Source organism: Zootoca vivipara, chromosome 14 (genome assembly GCF_963506605.1).
Source record: "Zootoca vivipara chromosome 14, rZooViv1.1, whole genome shotgun sequence".
NCBI lineage: Eukaryota > Metazoa > Chordata > Lepidosauria > Squamata > Lacertidae > Zootoca > Zootoca vivipara.
The window spans coordinates 620,816-641,494 of record NC_083289.1 but is presented as its reverse complement, the minus strand read 5'-3'; the positions used below and the strand labels follow the sequence as shown (position 1 = coordinate 641,494).

General features: G+C 46.5%; 1 protein-coding gene across 2 annotated transcripts in view; it reads left to right on the top strand.

The window, feature by feature from the left end:
- SNX33 (sorting nexin 33) overlaps window positions 1-20,679 on the top strand; it is a 75,644-nt gene that overhangs the window by 28,263 nt on the left and 26,702 nt on the right. The window contains exon 2 of one of the 2 annotated variants that reach the window (XM_035138151.2): window positions 1,836-6,151. The exons of the other annotated variant lie outside the window; for it this stretch is intronic. Within the exon in view, the coding sequence (XP_034994042.1) occupies window positions 1,836-2,089 (254 nt within the window). The 3' untranslated portion in view covers window positions 2,090-6,151. Of the gene's footprint in view, window positions 1-1,835; window positions 6,152-20,679 lie in introns of those variants that run through there. 2 annotated transcript variants of the gene reach the window in all.

Sequence of the window (20,679 nt, the reverse complement as noted above, 5' to 3'; positions counted from 1 at the left end):
TCCCCTCATTCCCTGGGCGTTCATACGGTTGCCACATACGGTGGGGATGCGGCCGTAGCCATTTTTGAGCTCCCCCCACCGTATGTGGCGACCACAGATTCTTATACCCAGCGTATAAGACGACCCCAACTTTTGAAAAGAATGCGGCAGCTAGACTGGTGACTGGGAGCGGCCACCGAGACCACATAACACCGGTCTTGAAAGACCTACATTGGCTCCCAGTACGTTTCCGAGCACAGTTCAAAGTGTTGGTGCTGACCTTGAAAGCCCTAAACAGCCTCGGTCCTGTATACCTGAAGGAGCGTCTCCACCCCCATTGTCCTGCCCAGACACTGAAGTCCAGCGCCGAGGTCCTTCTGGTGGTTCCCTCACTGCGAGAAGCAAAGCTACAGGGAACCAGGCAGAGGGCCTTCTTGGTGGTGGCGCCCGCCCTGTGGAACACCCTCTCATCAGAGGTCAGAGAGATAAACAACTACCTGACATTTAGAAAATACCTAAAGGCAGCCCTGTTTAGGGAAGTTTTTAATCTGTGATATTTGATGTATTTTAATGTTTGTTGGAAGCCGCCCAGAGTGGCAGGGGAAGCCCAGCCAGATGGGCGGGGTATAAATAATAAATTATTATTATTATTATTATTATTATTATTATTATTATTATTATTATTATTATTATTATATATTTGGAAAGATTTTCCTGGGTTCAAAAGTCGTCTTATACACCTGAATATATAGTACTTTAAATGTCAAACCTGTATAATTATTATAATTATAATTATAACTATTATAATTATAATTATTATTATTTTATTTATACCCTGCCCTTCCCAGTCAAGACGGGCGGCTAACAACAAAAATATCGATGCGGGTATAAAAGAAACAATTCAATTAAAATGCAGATTAATACAATGTTAAAATTCAATTTTAAAATTAAAAATCTACAAGTAAGATAAAACCTTAGGGGAGGGTAACCCCGGGGTCAGACTGCGTCAGTCCAAAGGCCAAGCAGAACAGCTCTGTCTTGCAGGCCTTGTACATGTAACACAACACAATGTCACTACACAACTTTGTTGCATTTGCACAGTGTTCACTTACAAAAACATACAAATGCAACTGTGCATAGTAAGATGTGTCTGGGCTGCCACACTGTCAAATTGCAGAAGCAAATGTCCGTATAGTCGAAAATGCTTGAAAATGCTTCGTTCACAGCACACGTTTGCAAGCTTATTACCGTACTCAGGATTGTGCATGCATTGGACATATATTTTGTTGAGAATTACATAAAACATGCCAGATAGTCAGGCACCAGAAAACTGTACCAGGTCCCCACACCTCGCTCTCATTGGCCCTGATAAAAATGTGCCAGGTATCCAATTGCAATTGCAGGACCAGTGGTAAGGGATGAGGGGAGTTGTAGCCCAACAACAGCAGGGGACCCATATTTGAGAAACGCTGACTAGAGGGATGAGCAGCCAGTTTATTCTGCAGCCGCTGAGCATGGTCACTCAGTCCTCATCGGACTGTTATCAGACTGTTCTCATTCCTGCTTCTGTAAACCTCAGGTTTTCCCTTGGGCCTGGGTGTTCATCAGTTTTGTTGAATTAATTAAACTTAATAGCTTCAATTGGATTTTAAATAAATGTGCAATCAATTGTTACTGGTCTGAATTTTATTGTGTTAATTTTATTGTGTTCCTTAGTGGGTCATGCCACCTGCTATTCTGAATGATGCTTTTTCTAGGGTTTGATCAGGGGCACTGGGGATTCTGAGCAAGGTCCCCTCCATCTAATGGTGTTGCCTTTGTCTGCTGTCTCTCTCTGCCCCGCTCCCCCTGGGCAGGTGCCTTTGCCAAGGTGAAGGAGAGCCAGAGGATGAGTGACGAGGGGAAGATGGACCAAGAGGAGGCAGATGGGATCCGCAAGCGCTGCCGCGTGGTGGGCTTTGCCTTGCAGGCAGAGATGAACCACTTCCACGAGAGGCGCGTCTTGGACTTCAAGAGGATGATGCAGTCGTACCTCAAGCAACAGATCGTCTTCTACCAGAGAGTCAGTCAGCAGCTGGAGAAGACCTTGCGGATGTATGACAGCCTCTAGTACCTCCGGACTCATTGGCCTGGCATCAGGAGGATGAGCTGGGCTTGCATTTTCCTCTGTGCCTGGGCATGAGAAGTGTGCCTTCCTACCATACAACCAGGCTTATACTTTTAAGGGGGTTTAGGAATGGGGGGCGGCGGGTTGAGGTGGAGGCCTCATTGCCAGGTGGGCTTGGGTGCCTTCAAAGCCCCTCAATATGCACACAATCAAAAAGCTCCATGTTGTAGCTTCTCTCTTCGTCCGAACTGAACGGAGAAGCAAAACGACATTCCAGCGAACACACCATCCTGTCTTCCTCTGCTCAGGGTTTGCTGACTTCCTGATCTGCATCATTGTTTACAGAGGAAGCGAGAATTGGAAACAGAACTGTCATTTTGGAGTTTATTATTTGTTTTCTAATGCTTCTCAGGCTTTATCTTCTAGAGTTTTCTCATCCAAATTGTGCCCTGTCCCCCACTGAATTGGTGAATGAGATCAGGGTTGTTTGTTGCTTATCACAACTCAAGTACTTTCTAAATAGGTTGTGGTGAGAGGGATTGGAATGTAAATTTTGGTGCAACAGAATGGATCTTTTTGGGAAATCACACAAACACACAAGGTATCAGCACCTTTGTATTTTTTTTTAAACTGTCCACAGAGATAACTACAGGATTATTATTATTTTGTATTCTAAAATCAAAACAATACTTGGGAACCACAATTTTTATGTTCTGCTTGGTTTGTTACTGAAAGCGTATTTTGGGGCAAAATTCAAAGGTCATTAATTAGTTTTTAAAAATGAGTGCAGGAACTTTTGTTTATGGTGAACTGGCGCAAAGGATGGTCTGAAAAAGGCTCAGACATGTTGACATGCTGTGTTGCCTTGGCAGAGGGAAAAATCCCATTTGACTCTTTGTACTCAGGCTAGTGATATGAAAGGGTGGGTCTTCCCCCTCGATTCCTCTGTGTCATCTCCCAGGATCTGTGGCTGGAAATGCAACCAGCACAAGCCCTGGCTGAGGAACCTTTGCCCAGAGCCTGGGGAGGAGGATTGCACGCCCGAGACTCGCCCTTGGCATTTTGAAGATCATCACACACTTCCTGAACTCGGGATGTTGAGGCCATTTCAGCCGAAGGGCTGCATTGCCTTCTGGGCAAGCTCCCAAGGGCCACATTTCAGAGGAGGGCAGAGGAGACATGAGGCTGGTTTCTACACACACTTTTATCCTCCACCCAAAGAAGTAAGAGGGTAAAAAAAAAAGAGCATGGGAGTTCCAGGATGCAATACATGCAGGAAGGCAGGGCTGGGGGCTGGGAGAAGGGGAGGCTGGGGAGAATCCCATGTGTCAGATAAGTTCCCCACCCACATCCAAAGCATGCACATTGCAGGGATTACATGACCCTTCGATTCCCTTCCAACTCTATATAATTCTATGATTCTGTGAACTTTTCAGGGTTCCTGAGAGCATGAAGTGAGTTGGAGACACACAGCCGAACTTCAGCCAAACACCATGCATGCCTCTCCCTGCCCCCATGTTATCAATGTGCATTCTACCGCTTCTAAGAGGCACTTGGACATACTGAAATGCCTTCCCTGTGGCCCACTATTGTGGACTCTGGATTGGTAGGGTCTCCATAAGGGTAGTAGTTCCATGGTGGAGTGTCTGCTTTGCCTGCCCAAGGTGCCAGGTTCAATCTCCAGGTAGGACCAAGGATGCCTCCTGCCATAAGCCCTGGAGAGCTGCTGCCAATCAGTGTTGACAATAAGGCCATTTCATATATTCTCATTAAAGAGTGGTCATTCCCAGCTGTCCCACTTGAGAGCCATCTAACTCAGGGAGCCTGTGGCCTTGACAGTCCCTGGGGCTGATGGATTTGAGAGTCAAACCACATCTGGAGGGTCACAGGTTCACTAGCCAGATGTGCTTGGCCAGCATGCCCAGGGATGACAGGAGTTGTAGTTCAGCAGCCACTGGAAGGCTGCAGCTTAGCCACCCCTGTTCTAACTGCATATGATTGAACCTGGGGCTCTGCATGCAGAGCATGTGCTTTATCTGTAAGCACATTTTGCATTTCCTGCGGGCATGGCAATCATCACCAAGCAGAGTCATGCATATTCAAGTGTGTGTTCTCTCACCCTTGCAGAAGGTGTTGCAGCGTCTGAATCCTCCCCAAATGTGGGTTCTGAGCAGGTGTGGTCAGTAAGAAGGAGGGGCAGAGAGGGGGGAGAGGAAACTGGCTGGTGAAACCAGCTATTTAAGTGAAAAGGAAGGAAAACCCAGGAGGGAACCTAACTGCACTTGTTCAGATTTGGAAGTTGCTTTGATCAGCATTCCCCAAACCCATGTCCCCCAGATTTTGTTGGGTCTCCCATCTCCCCTGACCATTGGCTGTGCTGCATGGGGCTGAAGGGGGATCCTGATCCTGGAGGTTTTGCCCAAGAGAAGGATGCCCCCTGTAAAGCCCAAGGGGTGGTGGTTGGGGGGCAGTGATGGGAGGCCTCCGGCCAGATAGGGATGAGCTGCAGTCACATCCAGCCGATGAACCAGAGGTTGGAAAGCAGGTCCTTGCTGTGGGAAGAATGATGTCGAAGTTAAGGAGTGTCCCTGTTTTCATTTGCAAAAAGTTGGAAGTCCGAGTCACATGGGCAGGTGGGGTGGGAGTGGGCAAACGCAGGAAAGGGAGCAGCGACAGGAGCAAGGAGCTACGGGTGGAGTGTGACCTCTTGTTATTCAAAGCTACTTCACAATTGTGCCTACAAGACAGGATTCTGGGAAGAGGGATGGATGTACATGTCTGTAGGTATAACTTGCTTCCCGGCAGGTGCCCGTCCTTGGCTGATTGGGGGGATGTCAAAGTAAAGGGGGGGGGGAGTTACTGTCAGCACTTGCTGGCTGATAAATTGGCCTGGTGCGTGGGCTTTGTTTTCTCAGGGAAATATTGAGAACAAATTACAGCATGGAAAGGAAACCAAGCCTGGCTTGGACTTACTCCAGAGTTTCTTGTGGTACCAGAGTGTTGTTTAAGCCTGGAGTCAGCAACTCCTGCTGCTGAAAAATGCAGAGAAGCTTACTTAATATAGGTAGGTAGCCGTGTTGGTCTGACGCAGTCAAAACAAAATAAAAAAAATCCTTTTTTACTGGAAGGATTTTTTTATTTTGTTTTGACAATGTTCTTATGTCAGCATTGTGATTTCCATGCCATTTTCATAAACGAGGCAGACCCAATGTGCACCAGTTCTGCAACATGAATTTCCTGTCCCAGTCAAAACACAACACTGCTTATGCCTAGACCTCTGATGCACGAGGCCTCTGGAAAAACAAGCTTCCTTCTACTTGTGCTCCTGTTTCCAATCATTTAGCTCGTTCCGAAAGCAGAGTTTCAAACTTCTGTAACCATGAGGGCCAGACACTTAAGCCAGCAAACAAACCTCAAATCGTCTCCCAAAGAGATTGCACACTTTGGATTCTAAGACAGTGATGGGCAACCTCTGGCAGAGGCAGATTTAGGTTCAGTTGCACTGGGCACAGAAGCTCATGGGGGCCACAACTAGGATGTAGAATGGAAGACTAGAGGCCAGGGTTCCCAATTTTGGCATCACACACATAGCACCAAGGTCTGCCACTGCCCATGGCTCTTTGGATGTTGCTACAATGCAACCCCCATCAACCCTCACAAATGTTCCTGGGTCGCTCTGCTACCTTTGCATGGCATGTGGCCCCTGGAAAGTTGTCCAGAAGGCAATGTGACCCTCAAGCTGAACCCCCACCCCACCCCTGGTATAGGATATTGTTGGTCTCCAGCATCCACAAATCTGAGCCACCATGGGCAATGGTCAGGAATGATGGGAGTCGGGGGTCCAACCAGCAGCGTAGGAAGATAGGGGCGGCGGGGGCGCGGCACCCCAGGCAGCGCGCTCCCAGGGGCGCCATCCCGGCTGCCTGCCCCACCTGCTCTTCGCCACTGGGTCCAACAACATGATGGGTATACAGGGTATTCTGTGTTTTCGTTTTTTATGTTGTAAACCACCCTATGATCTTCAGATGAAGGGCGGTATACAAATTTAATAAATAACTAGCTGGCCCTGCCATGCGTTGCTGTGGGTTATTTGTGTGATTTCCCCTACCCTGTGCCGATCCATGACGTATCCCTGTGATTCCCCCACTCCTCTCCACACCCCTGGCTTATCCCTGTGAATCCCCCCCTCATCCCTGTGAATCCCCCAACTCTGTCCTGATCCATGACCTATTATGCCCCCTCTTCCCCCCACCCCGGCTTATCCCTGTGATTTCCCTCCTCTCCTCCGTCCACCCCCCCCCCGGTGACCCGTTCATTTTTGCACACATTCATTCCCACAATGCGCGAATTTGGAAAATTTTGCCCTGTCCCAACCCTGACTCCCCTACCCACGTGTGTTGTGTGAAATAACATTTATTCTACCCAAAGGCACGGCCCTGTAAAAGGCCCATATTCAGTTGATTCTATGCTGCGGCCTATTCGGCCCCCCCACCCCACCCCCAGGCAGGCCCCTACCTCCACTTGGCAATGTTGGGCCTTGTTTTTCCTGCTGGCAATGCTGCGGCCTATTGAAAAAGTTGGGCCTTGTTGCTGCAAAAGGACTGTTTTCAGTTGGTTGCTGTGGAATTTTGTGATGTCATCTGGCAGCACAGCTTTGGAGGCAGCAGGGTGCGATCTGCCTTTCTATTGGATGCTGCTGGAGTTTTCAGAGCTTCTGGTGGTGATGTCTAATTTGGGCGCCACTTTTTGTGTTTAATCATTATTTTAGGTGTGAAAGGTGTGTTTTTTTGGATTTTTTTAATGCCAGATCCCTCCCTGATGAGCAAGGTACGTTGTGGCCAAATTTGTTACATTACGGTTCAGCGGTTACGGAGAAAGGCTGTGACCTCTGTGCACGCAATGCCTACATTTTTATATATATAGATGATGGTGACGTTAATGATAACATCTGGAGGGCCAGAGTTCTACAGCCCTGATCCAACCAGTCTTCCAAATAAGCATCCCTTACAGAAGTGTGCGTTTCTAGGAGGGATGGATTTCTCGGTGGATTTTTGCTAGCAGCAGGGCAGGACCCTGGCAACGTCCCCTTCAGCTGCTGTGTAACTAAGTTGCTATGAGGAACTTGACAACTCCACCTCATATTTTAACCCTGCCAGCTGCCACACTGGAAGGCAGGCAGCCATCTCTGATTATGTTCCCTTCCCTGTCCTCTGTATCATCAGACCCAGCTTCTGACACGATGGCTGGGATTCTGAGCTGGGATTCACAAAGCTTCATTCACAGAGGTGGAACTTGTGGCCCTCTGATGTTGTTGAGCTACAACTTCTAATAGCCCCAGCAAGTGTGACCAGTGTTCAGGGCCAATGGGAGCAACATCCAGCAACATTAGGGGTCGGGGGCATGCAAGTTGCCCCATATATTACAGCTCTTCTAACCCTGGAGAGAGAGAGAGACATGCAGAGCACTGAAGCATCACCTACCCCTGACTACGATGTCACGACAACCACTGCTGCAATTTCACCAAGCAACACGCACGCAGTCTCGCTCCAGAGAAGTTGACCTTCTCCAGGTTGGAGGTTTGCAGAGGACAAGCTTCGATGGAGTCCAGGGTAGTTTGCAGGAGAACAGGACCATGGTTAGCTCCCTGCAGAGGTGGCATTTAAGAGCAGAAGAGCAGGTGTTGCTCTGGCAATAGACTACAGGCAACTCCCCACTTACGTGGGGGTTACATTTCTGGCCCCCTGTGCAAAAGTGAAATCATGTAAAGTGGGGAGCACTCTCTAAACATTATTTAAAAGCCCTCTGCTCCTTACTTTTCAATCCATATAAAAAAATACTGTATCCAAAAATATCCACAACTCAAATTGAAGCTATAGGGCTGGCCGGAGGCTGGAGAATGTGAGGGACAGTGGGTGCTGCTGTGCTACTTAGAGGTGCCAGCTTTTTTTGGGGGGGGGGAGCAGCGTCTAGAATCCCAATCATGGGAACTTAGCAACTTGATTTAAGGGAAGATAAGAAAAATTCATGAAGGTGCTATTATAGGCACCTTCAAATATCTGAACAGCTGTGAAATGGATGATGGAGCAAGCTTGTTTTCTATTGCTCCAAAGAGTAGGATGGATGGCTTCCTGACTAAACATCAGGAAGAACTCTCCTTCACTGGAGGTTTTTAAGCAGAGGTTGGATGGTTTTCTGCCAGGAATTCTTTAGCTGAGATTCCTGCACTGCAGGGGGTTGGACTAGATGAGCCTCGGAAGTCCCTTCCAACTCTGCAAGTCTGTGATTTGTTCTCCATCCTCCTCATCCATTTTCCTTCTGTGTTGTGTTAAAAAAAAATAAGCCTGAGGGTAAGGGCCATTAATAATAATAATAATAATAATAATAATAATAATAATAATAATAATAAAGCAATGTGTAAGTTGCTGAGGGAGCATTTTTGGGCTTTAGAGTGGGATTAATAGTTAATAAAATTAATACAGAGTACAAATAAGTACAGTAAATAATAAGGCCATCAGTGGCCTTATTATTTAGTCATTGTGGCTAAATGCTACCTCTAGATTTAAGCACCTAAGAGAAGCCTGCTGGATCAGGCCAGTGGGGCCCTTCTAGTCCAGCATCCTGTTCCCACAGTGGCCAACGAGATAGAATTGGGAGGAAAGCCGAGGGTCATCTTGTTCAACCCAAAGTCAGAAATCTCCATGAATTTGTCTAATCCTCTTTACTGCATTTTGTGGGAGTGAGTTCCATGGTTTAACTGCACTGTGTGCAGATGGACTTCCTTTTATCTGTCCTGAATCTCCCAGCGTTCACAGGGAGCATGGCTCTGGATACGAGTCTGTGGGGACCTCAGGTGGAGAGGGCCGTTGCCCTGACAGGCTTCCCAGAGGCATCAGGTTAGGAAGTGGGAATGTGTTGGGTTTGCTTGCGAACCCCATGCTGTTGTTGTGCAAGAGGGCTTAACATCTTGTTTGTGCCACATGCTGGACCCAGAGTTCCAAGTCTGCCTGTCCTCCAGTTCCCTCCCTTCAGATCACAGGGAATCAAACACCCCTTTCCTCCCCTCTTGCTTGCAAGCAGAGGCAGGCAGGAGGAAGCCTCTTTTCCTTCTGCTGCTGCTAGTGAAAGAAAGTGAAACAATAAGAGATGCAGCTCTGGAAACCTTTTCTTAAGAACCAAAGCAGAGCATCTGCTGGATGCGGCCAAAGGGGTCCAGCTGGTCCAGCCTCCTCTTCTCACAGTGGCCAACCAGATGCCCCCAAGGAAACCTGCAAGCTGGATTTGAGCAAAGAGCAGCCTTCTCCCCTCCTGTGGTCACCCTGTTGTTCCAGCTTCAAGATGTAGCGCAGACGCCGACTCACAGAGAGACTCACTGACTGGCCAGTGAGCTCAAGAGACCAGACTGCTGCTCTGATATCCCTTAATCATCTATAGAGGGCACTGGGCCGTTGCCATAGCAACTGGCTTGGTTAACATTGCACCTGTTGGCTTATCTGAGACTGGGGTGATTCGTGTCCATTAAAAAATAGCTCCATCCTCCATGTCCAGCTGCTCCTACATCTCTCTGAGATGTCTGGGGTGGAACTTGTGGCCTTTGGTGTACAAAGGAGATGCTCTGCCACTGGGCCAGGGTCCTTCCCCCAAGACTTCCTGGGAAAGGGTCACCAGGGTCCCTGCAGTTTGCCATGGTCTTCCAGTGCCGTGCAGGTCCTATTGGCATATGTTTTTTTATAAAAGACCCAGGGACAATGGGGTTCCACCAGCTGCTCTGCTACCTGACAGTATTCCTCCTGGACTCTTCCTTATCAGGTCTGCTTCCCTCCACCTTATCATCAATCCTGGTTTTCTGCTGCTGGAGGCTGTCACTTTGCTGCAAGACAAGTCCCAAGCAGAGCTGGGCTTTTCCGTGGCTCCCACCCCTGTTTGCTCCATGGGGGTTGCTGAAGAGTCCTCAAGTGGAGAATGTGGAGCCCTCTGGACATTGCCGGACTAGGGAGGAGGGAGAAATTATATTAAGTTCACTTTTAAAAGTGAACATGCCAAAATTGCATTTTCCAACACAATACGTGAACCAAAACACAACCACCCTGAGCAAGTTTCCCAATTTTCTCCAGCCAAGTTCTGTGGGGCATGTTCCCATTTCACTCCCAAAGCTGAGTGGATTGGGCAGTTGGGTCTTACTTAACACTGGCAGTGGGACAGGATCCTCCATCCACCTGAGGGCAGAAGGCAGTTAATCCGGTCCTGGTAGGTATTGGGTGGGGGAGAAGGAGTGAGGGCAGATCTACATCAGAAACAAGGGGAGAGTAAATCTCTGCATCAGGATCTGCTACCCCTGTGGATCCTGGGGAGTCACCACAGCTTGCCTGGTGTCTGCAAGTCCATTCTGTGCTGCAGTGACTAAGCAATGCAGGAGAGAGAGAGAGAGAGAGAGAGAGAGAGAGAGAGAGAGAGAGAGAGAGAGAGAGAGAGAGAGAGAGAGAGAGAGAGAGAGAGGTGGTTGCATCTTACGGCATTTTTCAGCAATTGTGCTTTATGGGAAAAGGCGCTATGCCTACACAGCTGGGTTCAAGAGCTTTGCAGTCCTTGGATTCCACACTGCATTTGGGAAGGAGTTAGTTATTTCTTGCATCATGATCTCCAGGTCCCAGAAGTGAGCTAAACTGAAAGGCAAGCTAAAGGTTACTCTAATTTTTAACCCTGGAACTTCCCTCCCTTCCTTTTCCAGTAACAGATGTCATGGTTGTTGCCCTAGGTCCTGCAAATAATTCAATAAAGCTGACATAGCAGGAGAGAGCTGGAAAGTCCTCATGGCTTTGTGGGAATGTTCAGGGAGGCAGGAGAGGATATATTGTTTAATGATATCCTTCCTAATTCTATATCTTAGCAGAGTTTAAACATTCCCCCTTCTTAAATTTGCACAGCAGTTAGCTTGTTGCAGGCTCATCTGAGCCTCTCTATATAAGATTCCTGGTAAGATCCCTTCTTGTCCCTCTTAAAAAGAATAGACACGACAATCTTATTAAAGTCAATATAAAAGTAGTTTACTCACAATCATTCAGTTCACAGTTAGATCCCTGAAGGCAGACTTAGGATACAAAACTACAGATGTGGAACTATCCCATAAGGGAGTTAATGCCTAAGTGACTGTGAATGGGCAGTCACTTCTACTCACACCCAGAGAGAAACAGAACGGAGGAGAAGAGAGCAAGAGAAGAGCGTGTGCCCCTTCTTGCCCAGATTAGGCTACACCTACTCTCTAGTCACATGCAGAGGAAGTTTGTCCCAGCTCAGCAGGAAGCAATAAGTTTTCTCCTGGCTGGTACAAAGCACCTCCTAGCATGTCCATTCTAGGAATGTTGTACAGTACATGACTGTTATGTGTTCCACATCCCACAGGCTTGTGAAGAGACCCTCCACAGAGCCTGAAGAAGAGGATGTCAATGAGCCCAAAGCCCAGAAATAAAGTTTTTTAAAGCTGTAAAAAAGAAAAGATCTCAAGGGATCCAAAATGGGAGTTCTTGCTGCTGCTCCACTACCCCCCACAACAACAGCTGTTCGGTGGGAAGTTGTATCACAGGGGGCTCCCCACTTATGTGCATTTTGCTTATGCTTGCGGGGGCCCAGAACGCAATCCCTGCATAAGTGAGGAGTCACCTGTATTTCAATAACCGCTGAACCTGCTCTATCAGAGGATCATTGCTTCATTGAACAAACAAAAGGTTTTTGGGTCAGCATATAAGGGCCAATATAACAAACAAAGAAAAATATCTTCCACCTGCAATTGTGCACATATGCACAATCTATCTGCATTTGGCATGCTGTTTGGCATTGCTTGACATCACAACCCAATAAAGGCAGATCTTATTGCTACTGACAGTTTTAATTGCAAATATTAATATTGTGCAGCTTGAAACGACTGAATGCATAAAACTGACTCTTTTTGGAAGGAAACATTGTCCAAACCCATTAGCTATTATTCAAAATTTTACATGCAGAACTTTCTCAAAACAAAACAAAAACATCAAATATGCATCCACATAATTCCATAAGACTTGTGCTTATCTTAGAAATAACTTGTTTTAAAAGGACTGAGATCAAAACTCGGTCTTTATCTGAGTCCAGCCTCCATTGCAGCCTAAGGTCTATGTGAACCTGAAGAGCTTCCACAGAGCCTGGGGGAAAAGACTCCAGCTACCACCCTTCCAAGATGGTGATTTGCGATTCAGCAACCTCTCATGTTTTCTAAAGTTAAACACCTCATCAGAACTACCAGAGAACAATAACAGTTAATAATGAAGACCAGCTCAGCAAGCTCTTTTGCTCTTCTTTAGCTTCTACGGAGTCTTCGGCAGTGGAATTTGCTCCCAAGGAGTGTGGTGGAGTCTCCTTCTTTGGAGGTCTTTAAGCAGAGGCTTGACAGGCATATGTCAAGAATGCTTTGATGGTGTTTCCTGCTCGGCAGGGGGTTGGACTGGATGGCCCTTGTGGTCTCTTCCAACTCTAGGATTCTAGGATTCTAGTTAAATACACACAGGCATTCTCCATTTCAGTGTGAATTAAACAATTATACTTAACCATTGAGACAAGTAGCTGGCTCTAAAATGTTCTGTTTTCATTAAAGGGAAATGCAGGGCACATTTAGATGATTTAAAGACTTGTAAGTCCAGATAGCGGGTGGCGCAGTGGGTTAAACCACAAAGCCTAGGGCTTGTCGATCAGAAGGTTGGCGGTTCGAATCCCCGTTATGGGGTGAGATCCCGTTGTTTGGTCCCTGCTCCTGAAAGCACGTCAAAGTGCAAGTAGATAAATAGGTGGCAGGAAGGTAAACGGCGTTTCCATGTGCTGCTCTGGTTCGCCAGAAGCGGCTTTCTCATGCTGGCCACATGACCTGGAAGCTGTATGCCGGCTCCCTCGGCCAATAACGCGAGATGAGCGCTGCAACCCCAGAGTCGGTCACGACTGGACCTACTGGTCAGGGGTCCCTTTACCTTTACTAAGTCCGGATCAAGGGAGTTGTAGTCTGACCCTTGAGATGCAGCCACCATCTTCACAGACCTAAAGGTTTGAAGCTTTGTGTATTCTGATGGTTTCCCTTTTTAAGGAGGTGGGGGAATGTTGCTCCCAATGCATCTTATGCGGTGCTGCTCTGCATCTGGCCTTGCTTGTGGGTTTCCTATTGCGGCATCTGGATGTCCACTATGAGCCAGATGAGCCCTTGTCTGGATCCTGAAGATCTCCTTTTAGGTTTTTAAGTCCATATATCAAGTTAGCTGGTTTATAGAACTGTAGTCTCACCCCTTGACTCTATCAAGCCCTATTTATCTCTTCTAGATGAGGGATCTGTAAACGGTGTTTCTGTGCGCTCTGGCACTCATCACGACCCTCCATGTGCTAGTAGCGGTTTAGTCCTGCTGGCCACATGACCCAGAAAGCTGTCTGTGGACAAACACCAGCTCCCTCAGCCTGAAAGCGAGATGAACTCTGTACCCCATAGTCAACTTTGACTGGACTTAACCGTCCAGGGGTCCTTTACATTTACCTTTACCTGTGACAAAAGTGCAAAACATGTTCCTCAGGGACGGGCTAAGACATTGTTGTACAGTCATACCTCGGGTTACAGACGCTTCAGGTTGCGTGTTTTCGGGTTGCGCACCGCGTGGAACCTGGAAATACCAGAACAGGTTACTTCTGGGTTTCAGCACACGTGCTTGCGCAGAAATCCTAAATCACGCTTTGCGCATGCGCAGAAGCGCTGAATCACGAGCTGTGCGTGTGCAGACGTGCCGCTGCGGGTTGAGAACACTGTGGGTTGCGAACATGCCTCCCGCATGGATCACGTTCGCAACACGAGCATCCCTTGTATTTTAGATTACTATTGTTATTGTGATTGATTGATTAAATTTATTAGTAACTTTTTGCCATTAGAAATCGCAAAATGACTTACAATATTTTAAGAAAGAAAACAAACACATACATGAAGACTAGCCAACAACAGCAACAACCACTACATTAAAACACCCCCCCCCCAATGCAAAAAGGCCATCAATACTTAAAAGCCAAAAGGCCTGGTTAAATCTGAATCCTTTCCCCTGGTGCCTAGAGATATGTAATGATGGTGCCAAGTGAGATTGCTCAGGGAGAGCGTTCCACAAGTGGGAAGCCACCCACTCTTCTTGTTTCGCTACCATCCAGACCTCCCGAGAAGGGGACACACAAACAAAGTGCTCAGATAATGATGGCAGCTCCAGGTTGTTACATATGGGGAGAGGCGGTCCTTGAGCTATGGGGGTCTTGAGCTGCATAAGATTTTATAGGTCGAAACCTGCACTCTGAATTGGGTCCAGAACCTAACTGGTAGCCAGTGCAGTGTTGTAACCTGCTCTGGGACCTTAGCATTCAGAGTCTTGGGTCTTTTAAAATTATTCTTTTGTAAGTAAGTGGGAATTCAAGTGAGCATCCATAGAAAGCTGTCTTACCGAGACATACCATTGGTCCATCAAACTCCTTATTGCCTGCAATGAGTGGTAGGGCCTCTCCAGGGTTTCCCAGTGGATTCACAGAATTATACAGCCAGGAAGGACCTTGGAGATCATCCAGTGTAACCCTCTTCTCACTGCAGGATCTGCAATACAGGATGCAACTACAGCATCCCTGACAGGTGGCTGTCCAGCCTCTGCTTAAATAGGTCTAGCAATGAAAATCCCAACACCTCTTGAGGCATTTGCTGTGTTTTTGAATAGCTCGGGCCATTTGGAAGCTCCTCTGAATACTGAGCTGAAATCTCCACCTCTGAAATTCCCATCAATTGGCTCTTGCCTTCCCCTCTGGAGCACCAGGGAACAAGCCTGCTCCATCATCTGCAGGGAAGACCTTCCACATGTTCCCACCGTCTTTACCTGCTGATGCTGGAGATCGCCAGAGGATCAGCCATTTTAGATCTGGTCCTAACCAATAGTGATGACCTGGTTAGTGGGGTAGAAGGGGCAGGATCATTAGGTGGGAGTGATCATGCTCTTCTGGAGTTTATTATACATCGGAAAGGAGCAACCAAGCATACTAAGACTCAAATCCTAGACTTTAAGAAAGCCAACTTCAGAAAACTTAGGGAAACGCTGGGTGAGATCCCATGGACAAAAATACTAAAAGGGAAGGGAGTTCATGATGGTTGGGAGTTTGTTAAAAGAAAGATATTAAAAGCACAACTTCAGGCAATACCAATGAGACGGAAACATGGAAGGTGCCTAAAGAAGCCAGGGTGGCTATCTAAAGAACTTTTAACTGAGTTAAGATTTAAAAGGGATATGTACAAAAATGGAAAAGGGGGGAAATCACCAGAGAGGAATTCAAACAAATAGCCAGCACATGTAGAGACGAAGTCAGAAAAGCTAAAGCACAGAATGAACTCAGGCTTGCTAAAAGCAACAAAAAGGGCTTTTATGGGTATGTCTGTAGCAAAAGGAAGAACAAGGAAACAGTGGGGTCAGAGAAGTGGGGAGAAGATAAGAACAGGGGAAAGAAATGCGAACAGGGGACAGAGAAAGCGCAGAACTCCTCAATGCCTTCTTTGCCTCAGTCTTCTCCAAAAAAGAAAACAATGCCCGACCTGAAGAATATGGAGCAGATGATTCAGCAGGGGAAACACAGCCCAGAATAAGTAAGGAGGTAGTACAAGAATACTTGGCTAGTTTAGATGTATTCAAGTCTCCAGGGCCAGATGAACTACATCCAAGAGTATTAAAAGAACTGGCAGAGGTGATTTCAGAATCAGAACCACTGGCAGTAATCTTTGAAAACTCCTGCAAAACAGGCGAAGTCCCAGCAGACTGGAGGAGGGCAAATGTTGTCCCTATTTTCAAAAAGGGGAAAAGAGAGGACCCAAACAATTACTGCCCATTCAGCCTGACATCAATACCAGGAAAGATTCTAGAGCAGATCATTAAGTGTAGTACTTTACATTTCTCCTTGTTAAAATTCATCTTGTTTGCTTTGGCCCAGTTGTCTAATCTGTTAAGGTCATTTTGAAGTGTGATCCTGTCCTCTGGGGTATTAGCCACCGCTCCCAATTTGGTGTCGTCTGCAAACTTGCTCAGGATGCCCTCAAGCCCATCATCCAAGTCATTGATAAAGATGTTGAATAAGACTGGGCCCAAGACAGAACCCTGTGGCACCCCACTAGTCACTACTCTCCAGGATGAGGAGGAGCACCCTTTGGGTTCGGTCAGTAAGCCAGTTACAAATCCACTGAATGGTTGCATTGTCTGGCCCACCTTGATTCCTTCAATTTCCCTGATGATTTTCAATAATATTTCCAAGATGATTATAAATAATAAGGGAGACAGGGGACACCCCTGCCTCGTTCCTTTGAAAATTTTTATATAATTTGATAATTACCCATTTACAGTATTAGTATTTTTGCTTTTTGCTTTTGATATATTGTCCCTATTGCTTTTACTATCTTTTCTCCTATCTCCAATTCTTTTAAAACTTTTTCTAGGAAGCTCCATGAAATATTATCAAAAGCTTCCTCTGTGTCGATTGACATAATTGCTGCTTGTTTACCTCTATTATTTTCTAAACATTCCAAAATATTAATTATATTCCATATATTATCTTTTGTTTGCCTCCCTTTAACAAAACCAGCCTGATTTTCATGAATTATATTTTTTAGAATTGTATTTAATCTTTTTGCCAATACCCCTGCATAAATTTTATAATCACAATTTAATAATGATATGGGTCTATAATTATTTGGTAATTCTCAATCTGAATTTGGTTTTGGTAATAATGTTATCGTGGCTTCTTTCCAACTTTCTGGCATTGTGCCCTTTATCGGGATTTCATTTATTAGAAGTTTTAAAGGTGTTATTATTATTTCTTCTAATTCTTTATAATATTCTATTGGAATACCATCAGGGCCTGGCACTTTCCCAATTTTCATTTTCTGGATTACCTCCTTAATTTCATTTTCTGAAAAAACTTCATTTAATATTTTAATTTTTTCCACAGGTATTTTTGGTAACATATTTTTTTACAAATTCCACAATTTCCTGTTCATTAATTTCTTCCTTTTGATAAAGATTTACATATAATATTTCAAACACTTTTCTTATTTCTTGAGGTTTCTCTATAATTTTATCTTCCATTCTTATCCTATTTATTAATCTTTCATTTCTCCTTTTTTTTAAATTGCCAGGCCAGACTCTTCCCCGGTTTGTTTGCCCATTCATAATTTCTATATTTCCAAATATAGTGGTACTTCTGGTTGTGGATGGTATCTGTTCTGGAGCTCTGGCCGGATCCCGAGGTTTCCACAACCGGGGGTGCCTGTTCTGCGCATGCGCGGGCAACAAAACCCAGAAAAATTCTTCTGGGTTTGCCACTTTTGCAACCAAAAGGTTACATTATGTGAGGGTAATGTAAGCCAAGGTTCTACTGTACAGTATTACAAAAAACAAAAACAAGTATGCAGAACTTTAAGCAAGTCTGGACTCCCCCCCCCCATTTTTGTTTAGCAGTAATAAAATAATGAAAATAATAGTTTTGAAAATCCAGAGTGCAAGTCTTTCTGAGCCTGAATGTGGCAAGGAGGATTACATCAGAGGCAAGGTATGTGACCCAGCTGGAATGCAGCCGCAGGCTGTTACACACACCCTCGCCAGGGCCTGACTTTGGTGAGGATATTTGTTAGAAAAACCTTGAAGAAACAGCCCCTTTCTTTGCACACATAGACTTTCTTTAGCACCTCAGTCCTTGCTTTCCCCCCCAGGACTAATTGCAGCCATCAGCAGCCATTAACAGCCATCTACAGGTTTACCACTCCCATCAGCCCACCACCCATTCCCACCCACCCCCACCACCCTCTGTATATATATAGGGTCTGACACTTCTGTTTCTAGTGTATCTGAAGAAGTGTGCATGCACACGAATGCTCATACCAAAATATTAACTTAGTTGGTCTTTAAGGTGCTACTGAAGGAATTTTTTTATTTTGCTTCGACTCAGACCAACACGGCTACCTACCTGTAACATAGACTAAGGGGCAGACCTGCATGTCCACAAAGGATCACTTTGGCGGTGCACGAACAATGGCACTGGGCACATGCCAGCCAGCCGAGGGGGGTGAAGGACAGTCTGAGGGCCCAAACATTTGCACCTTCTTGTTCCAAAATCTTCCTTGTAAGAAGAGGGAGCCATAGTCAGGAAGAGACAGGCATTTCAGCTTCAGTTTCTCTCCCTTTCTCATTCTTTCTTTTCACATCAGTTGGCATTTTTCTTCTTCAAGACCTAATGAAAATTCACCAGCATTTCAGTGCACACTCCTCCTAATATTTTTTGTATGCAGTTTTGCCAGATGTACCCTTTTTTGTAATCAATGGAAGTTCTGGTGACCTTACTCTTTACCAAAGGTGTCGTGGACTTTGAAGAAGCACAAACCCAGGGTGGAAAGGAGAAACACGCTTGGCAAACCCTCACCGTGATTAACTGTGTCTCCACTGTGGAAGGATGTGTGGATCCAGAGTTGACCGTTCTCATGAAAGACAATCTTATTCAGCTCTTCAAAGAAAGATCATCAAAGAAAGAAGATCCCCAGCCAGCATAGCTGACTGTCACAGATGATGGGAGTTGGAGTCCAGCAACAAATGGAAGACCACCAATTGGTGTTGTTCTTGTTGGCATCCATCCTTCCTGAGACACAATGGAGCGTGACTCCAGGGGTGAAGCCAAACCATTGGAGAATCACAGTGCCTATTGTGGCTGCAGGAGGACTGTCATATTTCAAGCAGTGACAGATTTTTTTTTTGGTTTTATTTTTTGGGGGGGAAGGCAAAGTTCTTTTTTAATTTTGCCCAAAGTTATTAAGCTATTTTGGGGAAATCAGCAAGAGCGGCACTGCCCACACAGGCTGACATACACCCAGATTTTCAGAGACATTTGGCCGATTTCTGCCCGGACACTGCTCCAGTATTCCAGATATGTCTGGGAAATTCCGGACGTATGCCAAACTTAGGCTGTGGAGACCAGTAACTCATAACTGCTGCCTCCCATGTTGTTTTTGCTGTGTTAGCCTGGGCTGTGTGCAGAGAGATCCTGGGCTGCCCAGATGACAAGACCCCCCCTCTTGGCTTCACTGATGTTGCCCAAAGGAAAGCAGAGCGAGATGTTTGGCAGCAGGAGTTGCCGGAAAGAAGCCTCCAAGGCTTTAGGTTTACTCAGTGCTTTTTTTCTAGAAAAAAAAGATTGTGTTACTCACTATAATCCTCTTTGCCTTCTCTCTCTCTCTCCTGCTCCCCCCTCAATTAATCAAATCCCACCTTGCACTCTCCTTCCCCTTCTTCAGTCTCTCCCCACATCTTGCCTCATTGACCCTCCCCTGCCTCCTCCTCCTCCTCCTCCTCCTCCTAGCCACCAGCTGCACCAACCGTCTTCACCTTGATGGTTTGCCACAGAAACAGCAGAGGCTGCTGCCTCTTCTTCCCCTTCTCCCTCTCCCTCTCTCTCTCTCTCTCTCTCTCTCTCTCTCTCTCTCCCTTCCCCTCCCCCTGCCTCACAGACATGGAAAGATCGAGCAGAGATGAAAGGCAAATGGGGCTTGCGCTCACCCGGCTGCTCACAGTGCAGTGAGGCAGTGGCATAGCAGCGTGTTCAGGGGGAGAGTGTGCATTGTGGGGCAGCCAAGGGGAACAGGGCAACCTGTGGGCCTCCTTTTCCTGGCAGCTTCCACCTCCTGCTTTTCACAACCCCCTTTCAGCCACGGGTGCCTGCTTGCTGTGCCCACCTTCCATTTACCTTGTCACAAGATTTGAAGGATAAAAGATACCGGTAAAGGTAAAGGTAAAGGGACCCCTGACCATTAGGTCCAGTCGTGACCGACTCTGGGGTTGCGCGCTCATCTCGCATTATTGGCCGAGGGAGCCAGCGTACAGCTTCCAGGTCATGTGGCCAGCATGACAAAGCCACTTCTGGCAAACCAGAGCAGCACATGGAAACGCCGTTTACCTTCCCGCTGTAGCGGTTCCTATTTATCTACTTGCATTTTGATGTGCTTTCAAACTGCTAGGTTGGCAGGAGCTGAGACCAAGCAACGGGAGCTCACCCCATCGCGGGAATTCAAACCACCGACCTTCTGATCAGCAAGCCCTAGGCTCAGTGGTTTAACCACAGCACCACTTTTCTGGAAGTACTTAATTGTGTACCAATTAAGTACTTCCAGAAAAAAAGCAGGGGTTTTACTCCTTCGCCTTGTCTTTTCCCACAAGCCAGCTGCTTTGGATTTCTTATTGGGATTTACTCCTGAAGCCATTATCACAAATGAGAGTAGCCAGAGGTACCACGTTGACCCACAGAATGAGGCCAGTCTGGCATATGTTGTGTGCTCATGTCGTTGCGTCACTGGAGGAGCCAACCGCTGAAGCTGCGATGTGCCTTGACATGGTTGGTGCATGCATTCACATGGAGGGGGCCCAGCCCCTTTCCAGCCAATAGTGAGGGGGCTGAAGACACCTTGGTCCCCTAGGGTTGGTGAACCTGAGTATAGCTGCAAGGCAGTGGCGGTTTACCTTCTGAGATTTTACTCAGGAGCAGGTCCCATTGCA